The sequence below is a fragment of the Peromyscus californicus genome, unplaced genomic scaffold (genome assembly GCF_007827085.1).
Source record: "Peromyscus californicus insignis strain IS unplaced genomic scaffold, ASM782708v3 Scaffold_7__1_contigs__length_154581171, whole genome shotgun sequence".
Classification (NCBI taxonomy): Eukaryota; Metazoa; Chordata; class Mammalia; order Rodentia; family Cricetidae; genus Peromyscus; species Peromyscus californicus.
In genome coordinates this window covers 18,983,219-18,995,780 of record NW_026294595.1, presented here as the reverse complement: position 1 = coordinate 18,995,780, position 12,562 = coordinate 18,983,219, and the positions used below count along the sequence as shown (strand labels likewise).

Sequence of the window (12,562 nt, the reverse complement as noted above, 5' to 3'; positions counted from 1 at the left end):
TGTAGTCAGTCTAAACCACACAGTTCATTAGAAATCCCTGAGCTTAATCCTCAGTAACAGGGGAAAGCAATCCAACCCTGCTAAATCATAACCAGCATTAGAGCATAACTCTAAGTGATTCTACAGAGAGCAGCCAAAGCACAAAAGCATTGGCTCACACTCTGTACAATGAAGTTGACACTAGAGAAGTGTAGAAACTCTCATTTCAGTTTATGTTTCTATTGCTTACCTTTTCTCATATTAATTTTAACTGAACTTGCACAAAGTACTAAATCAGGAGTAAACATAAACTTGTTATAGCATTTTCCATGCCATTCACAGGTACTGAAAATTCATCAGATTCCTAAACTTGAAAGAGTTTCTGTTGATTTTATGGACAGTCAAAGCCTTGTTAATATTTCTCCTTAGACTTCAGGGAATTGCTTGAAGTTTTGTGTAGAATGTCATCTTGTCAATATTCCTGTTTGTACACACACTAAGAGACATTGATATAGGTTGAGTACCCCAAATTTGAAAGTCTAAATTCTGAAATGGTTCAATGCTTAAAAGATTATGAGCATGACTTGGATGCCATGAGAAGAAATTTTCACACCTGACTTCATGTGGCAGACTCAGGTCACAGCATGGGAGCATTGAAAAGGCTGTATAAATTCGTGTTTTGCATATAATATATAAATGTATATGTAATATTTTTATCTATATATTTACACTTTATTTATATAATATATATTGTACATTTATATGGTATGTGTTGCATATTTTATATAATATATGATATATATTATGAAAAATAAATGAATTGTGTTAACCTTGCTACCTACCCAAAAAATACCTCCTCATATTTACATGGGTGTAAAAATCTGAAACATAAAATGCTTCTCATCCTAAGCTGGTTGGATAATGCACACCCAGCCTACATAATCTACAACTTTATGAGTGGATCATAGCCAGGACTGACCAATAACATGCATGCTGTTATTGATGAGCAGGTAGCTGTACATGGATAGTGTATGATTATAAGCTCTTTGTGAAACAGGACAGAATAAACCCTCAGTTATATTAATAATAATTTGCTACATTACATGGAAGCAGAGTGGATATCAGAGATAGAAGTATAGTTTGGGACAATTTTGACATTAATGTAAACATCACTCATTGGTTTAACTGCTTTCTAATTACCCAATGGTAACATGGAACAAGTGCAAAAGGTCAAGTGGACTCAGCACTTCAGCTCACTCTCCCCTCGGAATGCTTCTCGATCAGTAACTGAATCAAGGTTCCTGAGTGGTAATATACCATGCATTGACATAGCAATTAGAATATTGTAAGGAAGTCTTAATGGAAGCCAACCACGCAAACTTGAGTTCTTTCATTACAGATAAAAAGACCTGTGGACCTCATGAATTCCAGTGTAAGAACAACAACTGTATTCCAGATCACTGGCGGTGTGATAGCCAGAATGACTGCAGCGATAATTCTGATGAAGAAAACTGCAGTAAGTGAATCTTGCCTAATGACTTTGCAAGCCTGACACCCATTCAATAAGCAGGATAGCAATTTTTGTTTCATTTAAGGCAAAATTTGGACCCCGCTGTCCTGAAGCTCACATTTTTATACATATATGCACATTTGGACAGAATATTCAGAATAAATTGACCTGATTCTTAAAGCATAAAATGATTGGAATGCTTACCCTGGGAGTTATTTTCTTTCTGCTCGCAGAATTGGTAGAAGAGTATCATGAGGTTTAATACAGCCCATTAGTATGCAATGAAGAAAGCCCTTGATGCAAGTTCATACAATGAGCTGACTGATGTGCAGACAGCACAACACATATCATTTTTAACGGATGCTATTCATTCCATTTCTGCCTCAATCCTTTCACACTACAAATTCACCCAAGAGCATCTTTCAGTAAGTTATCATTTATCCTCTCTGGAGTAGTGAACACCATCTGCATTCAGGATGCTTTTCTCAAAAAACAGAATAACACTGATGGCATTTGCCTGCTGAACTTTTAGGCAATAAATTTGATACCAATAATTATCCAATAATTTTATTTTCTCACTGAGCCAGAGTATCTGTGCTTCGGCATTAGCTTTTCAGTAAAATTCTTATCAGTGTTTTTATATATAAAGAAAAAGTGATATCACCATGGTTAAAATGAGAAAATAACCAAATTACATTTGTTAAGTATCTAATTTTGTTCCCTTCTAAGATGATTTGATGCCAATGGATAACAATAATATCTGCTCCTCATCTCATTGGACTAATAACAATCATTCCCAGGAGGCAATGACATAATCTGCAGAGCAATACATTGTAGTTGGTGGAGTGAAAAACTTATTGAATCACTTGGATATTTAGCCTGGACAACATGTGTTAATGTCTCAAATAACTTTTGGTGCAGTGGGACCTGTGCCTGACAATCAAATGATTTGCTATATCTGAATATGACAACACCCAGTGAGGTCTCATATATATATATATATATTCCTAATGGATCACGGTTTACAAATGTAAAGAATATTGCATTGACTTGTTAAAGTTTTAGACTCATTTAATCATCAATTAAAACCACCTTTATAAAGTAGGTTCTCTTATAAATCCAGTGACTAAAATAAAAATTAGATGAACTTATGATGATATTAATAAAAGAAAAATAAATTTAAAATACAAGAATGTACATACTTGATGCATCAGATATTTCTTAGATTTGTTTGATGTGATTAGTCTTAATTATATAGATACCTTGAACAAACATTTCATTTTGAAGGATACTGAGGACAACAGGGTAGGTGAGAAGAAACCTTGGAGATTTCACTCGGTGAAATTTCTCCCTGCTTTCCTCCACTGTCCTCCCCTCCCCCTCTTTTCTGCTTGTAACTAGAGATTGAACCAGGAAATCTACACATCCCAGGCAAATTTTCTACCAAGTTTTACATTTAGTTTGAGGTAGAATTTTGCTCATTAACCAAATGGGCCTTAAATTTACTGTGTTGCCCAAGCAGTCCTTAGTTTTGTGATCTTCCTGCCTCACCATCCAGAGTACCTGGTATTATAATCTTGCACCACCAGGCCCAGCTAAGGTAGTCTTTGTTCACTGAGTTGTTGAAATTACACAAGAAATTAGATTGTTGCTCTAATCTAATTCTAAAGGAAAAGAAGAGTGAGGACTGAGATAGCTTCTCTGTGCATCAGTTGGGGTTCCCAACATGGCTGAGCATTATTATTCAGACATGCAGAAGTCATCCTGTGACCAAAGAGAGGTGACAGGACTCTAACTTCACTAGTCACTGAAAACATATTCATTAAAAAGACTAAAGGAAAATGTCCATTTAAAATAGCTAATTATGTGTGACCTCGAGTTTTATATTTAATCTGAGCTTATTGACTAAGATAAGGAATACTGACATTTCAAGGAGACAAAACAGTATGTAAGAATGAACTACAGTACAGTTGGGGCAAAGGAAAGCAGAAGCATATTCAAGATGAACGTACACGGCAAGACAAGTATCACAGTAGATTAACATGTTAAACGTATAATGCATATGAAAATGAAGGGATCTGTATTCACCAAGATAGTTTTGAAGTTTGGATGTTTGAAAATTCTACCCTGTAAGAACCAGAAGTGAATAAAACATTTAAACATATCAAACACTAGCAGTTTTACACGAGCAAAAAGTTGTCAGTGAAGAAGTTATCACAAAGAGATTAAAACGATAAAAATAGCTCAGGTATATGTTACTGTGTTAGGATGCCATCAATATATTTCCAATTTCTCATATGAAAGCTAGTGTAAATGTATATTTATATATATAACATTATTTAAACATATATGCACTGTATGTTGGTTATATAATTCCTAAAATTTTACATCATAAATGCATGAACATACATGTGAGTAGTGGTATGCTATCATATTTTCAAAACTGTTGACCATTAATGTACACTTTGATGCATATTCAGCACTTCCTGTTAATCCTATATTAAGGAACAAAACATATAAGAAATGGTAAATCAATTTTACTTTTAAGAAACATCACCCACATACTCTTAAATTCTCTTTTGTTTTGCTTTGCACTTAAGAAACACCCACATACTCTTACATTCTCTTTTGGATTGCTTTGCTTATGAATCTAACTTAGTGTATTTTGTTTTAAATTAGGTTACAAAAACTTCAGTTGTATGCATGAGGATAATTCAAATGTTAGTGGAGCCATTAATTTCCAGCAGTGTGTGAAGTCAAATATGTTTTTGCATTCTTACATTCACAAAGGATGACTGGTCTACAGTCATTGATCCTCATCTGCTGATCATTTCATTTGCTAAGTGTTCAATGGTTATTGCTTTAGCAATGATCTCTACTCTAAAATCAAGGAAATGTCATTGTCATTGGAACCATTTCATAATCCAAGCCAGTCTTGAAAAATGCCTGAAATGTCTCACCATTTTCTTATTATCAATAAAAAATGTGATATAAGCCACTGCTGTTTGCTACATAATCAATGTAGGTAAAAATTGTTTAATATATTTTGAATTAATTAGCTAATTTTCTTTTCTTAAATGCCCTGTAATTTTATCACAAAATTAGTTATTTTGTACATTGACTAGTTGCCTCTAGTTTATTTGAATTTCTAGCATCTTCACACTGAATATATATCAAAATATTTTATGGCATATCCTTTACAATAAATGTAACAATCCTAACTTACTGACACCCAACTAATATAACTTTTGTTGAACATAGAGTAACTGATGCTTGGTAGACAATCTAGAGACTGTATATCCATGCTGTCCTGTGAAGTCCATGGTTCGGAACTTCTATTTACTTCTTGAACTTAAGTGTTTTCTTTTCATGAAGGGTGGTTCTGAAAGCAGTTTTCAATGCTGAGGCTGTGCTTTTGCCTCCCTTCATATATAAAGAACTAGCCATTCTGTGTGGTAACCTCCATGGTTCACTGCTACTTTGAAATCCAGGGGTCTTTGAAAACAGGAAAAAGGGACCCCATAGAAACTTTGTGGTGGTCAATGTGCCTGAGATTTACAGAAAACATTGTAGATAGTTCATCAGCTGGATTCCTATCCACACTCTGTATAGATATACAGTTTATATGAAAGACAGGGTGGGAACAAGATTTTAGTGATTCTAGGGAAAAAGGCTCCATCCAGACTCTCTTTCCTGATGGGTTATGTTAGCCGCCAGAACAGCCACTCCAGTGCTGCAGTTCTAATATGCACAAATATTGCTACCTGGCCAAAAATCTGAAAACTGTTCTACTTTATGTAAAAGGCTTAAAGATTTTATAAAGTGATTGGAATTTTAAAAATAAGTGATTTAAATGTATTTAAAAGACTTTTGTTTTCAGCTATCTAAAGACAAGTAAATGTTCTTTGACATGTAAATGAGCATTAGAAAAATACTACATACTCTGTTCCTCAATGGCACCTGTATGCATGTCGAGGTACCATCATTACTGTTTATAGATACATGTGCTGTTTATAGATACATGTAAATTTTAGTGCGTATCCAAAATACTCAGAATTTCCATTGTCAATTAAAAATATCTTCATGACAAATAGTAATCTCTCTTCTTTACTGGAGCATCAAATCAAATGATTTAGGATAAAGATTTTATCCTAAATTTATTTTACTGTGAAACTACTAAGCAAATACCTCTAACAGACTGTATAACTTATTTATAATATTATGTCAGAACTTTACAACTCTCCATACAGTAAAATATGTCAAAGTCTATGAATCCGTTTAGTTCATAGGAAATATATTTATTTTTAAATAGAGTAAGCACAAGATATAACAGCAGCAGAAAGAATCCTATTCACACTCAAGCACATGTATGTGAATGTTTCCTATGTAGTTTCTTTTTTTTTTAAGATTTATTAATTTATTATGTATACAGTATTCTGCCTGCATGTGTCCCTGTGGGCCAGAAGAGGGCACCAGATCTCATTACAGATGTTTGTGAGCCACCATGTGGTTGCTGGGAATTGAACTCAGGACCTCTGGAAGAGCAGTCAGTACTCTTAACCACTGAGCCATCTCTGCAGCCCCCTATGTAGTTTCTAAGCATTTAGCGCGTGCGTGCATGTGTGTGTGTGTGTGTGTGTGTGTGTGTGTGTGTGTGCTCTAAAGACATGAGAAGGATTTGTTATAATAATGCCCACTACACAAAGGATCAGAGAGACCTGTTAGAAAACATCCATTTTAGCCTAGAGATGGCTTTTTTTTTTTTTTTTTTTTTTTTTTTGGTTTTTCGAGACAGGGTTCCTCTGTGTAGCTTTGGGCCTTTCATGGAACTCACTTGGTAGCCCAGGCTAGCCTAGAACTCACAAAGAGCCACCTGGCTCTGCCTCCTGAGTGATGGGATTAAGGCGTGTGCCACCACCACCCAGCTCCTAGAGATGGCTTTGCAGTTAAGAGCACTGACTGCTTTTCCAGGGGACCTGGGTTCACCTCCCAGGACCCACATGGCAGCTCACAACTGTCTGTAACTCCAGTACCAGGGGACCTGATATCCATGGCAAAACACCAATGCACATAAAATAAATAAATAACACAAATTTTGAAAAAGAAAAAAAATCTGCTTTTGTTGTTATTTGCTTTGGTTTCTGGGTCTTGCGTTTGTTTGTTTGTTTTTGTTGTTGTTGCTGTTATGCTTTATTTTTCCTTGAATCAAGCTTTTACTATGCAGGCAAGCTAGACTGGAATGTGCTATACTCTCCAAGTTAGACTCAAACTTGGAATTGTAGGTATATACTATTTAGTCCAGATAGTTACTTGTTCCCATTCCTCTGAATCACATTTTGTTTTATTTATAGACTAAATGTCATATGCTGAGATATGGTCAATTCTAAAGCAGAACAAAGTACTCTTTGCTAAACGTGACATTACCACAGTTCTCCATAGTTCCTGTTTACAAAAATGTTTGAGTTATGACCCCAGCCAAGCACTTCTAATGCTCAGAGACTGAATAGCTCATAGAAAGAGATGTCTAAAGAAGGCTGTATTGTTGAACAGCTCAAGTAAAGTTATTTCTAATAGAAGGCTAAGCTGCTCATAGTGATTATGGAGAGCATAAGTTTCCATGTATGTGTACCTCAGGCTAGATATCTATTACTTATTCCTCTTTCATGTGGACAAGGATAATATTGCATGGGCCACAGCTGCAAAGACAATGACTGGAAATATGCTTAAAGTGTATTTATTTATGTAATACCTAAAAGTGGATGTATATAATCAATAATGTTAAAATATATAAATAAAACATTTTAAGAAGACAAAAATTAGAGAAAACAGAGGCTGATTTTTCTCATCCAAGACTCCCATTTGAAGAAAGGTGATGCTCAACTGTTACACTGATCACTTCCAGGAACCAAGCTCTGAAATCTGACCTCAACATTGTCACAAAACACACCCCCCTAAGACTGAAGTGAAGAATTAAGGCATGCTATTTTATTTCAGTCCTAAAGGAAATATGACCAATTAAAATTAAATCAATAGTGAGCAGATTTTTCAAAATTGACAGGTAAATCATACAGGGGAAAAGGTAACAATTACACAAACAAATAAGCTAGTTTTGTTTGTTTGCTCATTTTTTAAAGAAAGCCTACCCACCCATTCCCAATGCTGTTTATATACCCTTCTTGTCCTATGAACCCTGGATTCTCCTATGACAAAATTAGGTAAATAAAATCCCTAGCATACATAATTAAAAGTCAGTATCAATGCCTAGTTTTCCTATCATGTTGCTTCTATTAATGACTTTAAAATTACATTTGAAAATTAGTATATTATGTCCCATAGATTCTTCATGAGACTTTCCCCCATATGATCTCATTGCTTCTGCTTGCCCAAACATCTTTTTTTTTTCTCTTACCTCTTCATGTTGATCAGGATGCAGCTGATTAAAACATACTCACCCCATGCTTTCTTTCCATCTCCAGAGCCACAGACCTGTACATTGAAAGACTTTCTCTGCAGCAATGGAGACTGTGTGTCCTCAAGGTTCTGGTGTGATGGAGAGTTTGACTGTGCAGATGGCTCTGATGAGGTAGGGATCTCCGTGAATACACACAGAGAGGCAAATCAGGTCTCATACAGGGTAATCATTCAGTACAGTAAGTGTGACCAAGGGCAGCTCTGTAGTGCACCCTGCTCTGGATGCCCTGAGGTAGTTTTAATTTACGTGTTATGCTGTACAGTCCTCACACAATAACTATGCTACTACTGAAAACTAATTCTGTAGTGGGTTTTCTCTCCACTGTTGGATATCTGATCAGGGAATACGATGCTTGGAAATCTTCTTCCCTATGGCTGGTGTCCCAAATGGCAACATTTGTGAATTTGTTCATAAACTTGCTGGAGTATTTATAGCTCTTACTAATATTTTATGCATTTTAAAGTATTTCTTTCTTCAGTGGCTACAGTCTTATAAACTTTACTGTGGGTCATCGATTTTCATGAAATCATGGGTTGAGATTCCCTAAGATGATGGATCAGAATCCATTTATTATAGGATCTATGCTTTAGGTGAAAGTAGGAGATAATTTCTCTGGACAACTCTGCAAGCTTGAATTGTGCCTAGGCTTCCCTGCTATGTATCATGTGACTCCGTGAAGCTTTAAAACTAATCATACTGAAATGATACCGGCTTTTGGCTTGTATCACCTGAGGTAAGTTCAGGAACAATCACTTTAAAGGATTTTCTTTGTTTCTTAATTGTTCAGGAGGAAAACAGGGGATGTAAGTAAGCCTAAGAGGAAAAGAGGCTTTCAGTTCATTATAGAAGTCATTGCTCCTTCACTCACATAGCACTGCTATAGATACGTTTTGCCTCCTAGGCAATTACACATATTTGCTAGTCATAAACACCATCCCATCGAATTTAGACTGTACAGGATCTTCCTTAAAGCTTTAGAGGTTTTTGTTTTATTTCTAAGTTCCCTAAGCATCCACTGATTCCCTTTCTGAGAGAAAAGCATAGCATACTTCTACTGTTTGGGAAATAGTGCATAAAAAGTAAGGCTTTTCCAGTCTGCCATTCTTATAAGGGCAGATACTTTCATTTTCTCACCATTTTGGAAAATCCATCCTAATTACAGCTAGGAATGCAGTGTTTGGCCAAAATCATGTGTGACTTCTTACCTCAAGACCACCAAATGTGAACTTTAGACTTGCAAAAATATCTCAAGAGAAATTGGAAATTATCCATTTCATTCAAGGCTATTCATAAATCAAAATCTAATCTCCTTTACAGGATTTTACAAGGAGACTGTATAGTTTACATTGACCAGCCACATACTTGTTTAGCATCTATCATTTAAAAATGTCTTAAACCCTCCCAAGTCAGGAGACTATATCTCATGTTAACTTACCCATGCCATGGCAATGTTTTGATTTTTATTTTGCTTCAGCCACTTCAAACTTCCTTGAGCCTTATAAGTGCTTGTTGTATGTTATTACTAGATGTTCAAAATATAGAAGAATCAAAATCTAATTTTAGTGTAAATCTTTCCAAAATATTGTTCATGTCAAAGTAAATATGTTTACTAATAGCATTCATCTCATTCACTAAATTCCTGGGCGTAGTATTTTCCTGGTTGAAATGTTTCCAGTTACTAAGTGTCATCAAAGCAATGCTCTCAGTAAATTATTCTTTATTATGGTCTTCACTAACAGACAGTGCAGTCCATAGTAAATTCTATCTTTTTCTTTAAAGTCTACAACAACATTTTGTTTGATAAAGACAGTGAGGCAAATGAACAAAAAGAGAATTTAGCACAATGCTAGAAAGGACAATTGCATAAACATAATATTACTAGTATGTAGCTAGAGTTTTCCTGCCTGGCCCACAGTCAGGACAAATCTCTGACACCCGCCAATCCCACAGTCGCTCAGACCCAACCAAGTAAACACAGAGACTTATATTGCCTGTAAACTGTATGGCCGTGGCAGGCTTCTTACTGTTTCTTATATCTTAAATTAATCCATTTCTATAAATCTATACCTTGCCATGTGGCTCGTGGCTTACCGGCATCTTCACATGCTGTTTGTCATGGGGGTGGCTGGCAGTGTCTCTGACTCAGCCTTCCACTTCCCAGAATTATTCTCCTCTTTGTCCTGCCTATACTTGCTCCTGCCTGCCTACTGGCCAATCAGTGTTTTATTATTAACCAATCAGAGCAACACATTTGCCATACAGAACATCCCACAGCACTAGTAAGTAGTAAAAGTTAGGAGAACTGTAATTCTATGTATACATACATACTCAGTGTTGGGTACTCTTAATGATAGCTTCTCAAAACAACATGAAATAAAGATTAAAGCTTGGATTAGCTTAATTTAATGTCAAGTACATATCTCTGTTGCCTACATAGATAATTACCTTTTAAAATATTTACTTACATTTTTATTGGTTTTTGTATATTGTGCACATGGAAGGATGATGAACACATGCCATGATACAGATGCGATCAGAGAACAACTTGGGAGGGTTTATTCTCTGCTTTCCCAATGGGGGCTCCAGGTATTGAACTTAGGTGGACTGGCAGTAAATATAGCAACAAAAAATAAATAAATTTTAAAATATCAGTATGAGATCCTGCTTAATATTTCTTTTTTTCTAAACTATCTACCTCTAAAAACAGTATAAAACAAAGAGAAATCCAGTAGTAATGCTCACTCGAGTGTTCACAGTGATTTATAAAGATCATTTCCCAATTATTACTGTGAGGAATGTGGAATTCTAGGTTTGAGAAAAGAATTTCTCAACATGAAATGTTAACAACATTTTAGAATGTGAGCACACAAGACTAAAGGGCCAGTGAACACAGGGCATAGAGACAAGCTTGAAAGGGCCTTCACTAACAAAGGGAACAAATAAGTTGCTATAATGAACTGAAACTCTAACAGAATTTTCCCAAGTTCCTGCCCTGAGAAAAATTCCTCCCAGAGTCCTGGAAAGATGCTACATATGGTGTGGGGTATCTGAGGGAAAGGAATCTGTGTACTCTATGTTCTTTTGTCTGTAAACTTGATTCCTCTATGACAAAATTCTATTTATACAGCTTCAGCCCTGTCCTCACATTCAGCTCCTCTCTGTGCCCAGTTTTCCTGTCCTCATAGTTTTAGTAAGCTCCTATTCTTTTGACCCGATCTTCATCCTCTGTTCCTTCGTCATCCTCCATTTATATATTTCCTGGATCCTTATGCTTGGCCCTGATAAACCCCACAAAGATCTGCTTTGACCTCTACTGAACCTCTGTCTTTCTTCTCTCTGGCCATCTGGTTCTGTATCTGCCTCTGGAATTCTGCTCTGGTCCTTAGTGCACTTGATTATGCAAAAATCCCTATTGTCCTCAGTTAATCTCTCTACCATGCCCCTAGCTTGAGGGAAGGGCATGGTCTGAGCTTCATTTGAACAAGCAACAATGCTATGCATCTAGGAGCCTGCTTGTCTCCTAGGCTCAGCAGGGGAGTTAGTTACCTAGTAGAACAGTGTCTGAGAAAGCTTACCTGTTTGCCAAAATACTCTGGAAGTATTTGAGCATATAAGAATTTCATAGCAGAAGACAGCTGAAATATTAAAAACTGGATAACACCAAATATTCCATGATAAATGGCTTCCCATATGACAGACCCTTGGCCGGTCAATGTATAGCTTTAATACACAGCTGAATTTCTATAATATATTCTTGTGGTCTGCAAGAAAACCAAATAAGCATAAAATCTATGAGTTCATAATAGCACTTAATAAGATATCAAAAGTTACTTTTCGTTTGCTATAATATTAATATTCTTAAGAAAATGTAATTTGAGGCTGGAGAGATGCCTCGATGCATAAGAGCACTTGCTTACAACTGCCTGTAACTACCGTTTCAAGGGAATCTAACTCCCTCTTTTGGTCTTTATAGAAACTGCATAGTAAGATGCATATATATACATGCAGTCAAAACATTCATACATGTAAAATTAAAACAAAGAAATCTTAAAAGAAAAAAAAGGCCAGAAGGAGTTGGTAGAGGAGAATGAATATATTCAAAATATATTTATAAAATTCTTAAAGAATAAAAGTTATAGAAAAGATAATGTAACTTAAATTCAGAATGCAGGATATATTTTGAAGAACAAATAGAATTTCTAAGCAATAAATAATGTTTCCAAAAAACAGAGAATGGGAAAAAGTTTTATATAAGTTTAGTTTTACATAAATTCAATATATAGACCTACTTTGAAACCTCATTTTGCCAAGTGATATATTTAATTAAATAAAGAAATTTCATGTGGTTTAAACATACCAATGGATTATTATTAGTATGGTACTTAAATTTTCAAATGCCATTTCAAGTTAAAATATTCTTGAATATATATAAATGTGGGAAGGATGAAAGAAATGTGAATTGTGAAATATTGATGCTTTAAATACTTGATTCATAAGTATAAATGATCTTTATACGTGTGGGGCTTAATTGTAAGTCACAACCAGGAAAATACACACACACACATAGAAGACAACAACAACAGCAAAACAACTATGAGCCA

The 12,562-nt window shown here is 35.4% G+C and overlaps 1 protein-coding gene across 5 annotated transcripts in view; it reads left to right on the top strand.

Moving 5' to 3' along the window:
• The window catches only part of Lrp1b (LDL receptor related protein 1B), a 1,950,932-nt gene that overhangs the window by 1,770,825 nt on the left and 167,545 nt on the right, over positions 1-12,562 (top strand). For all 5 annotated transcript variants that reach the window (XM_052726598.1, XM_052726596.1, XM_052726595.1 and 2 more), the window contains 2 exons: positions 1,379-1,495; positions 7,966-8,072. In XM_052726598.1, coding sequence (XP_052582558.1) covers positions 1,379-1,495; positions 7,966-8,072 — 224 coding nt within the window. The remainder of the gene's footprint in view (positions 1-1,378; positions 1,496-7,965; positions 8,073-12,562) is intronic.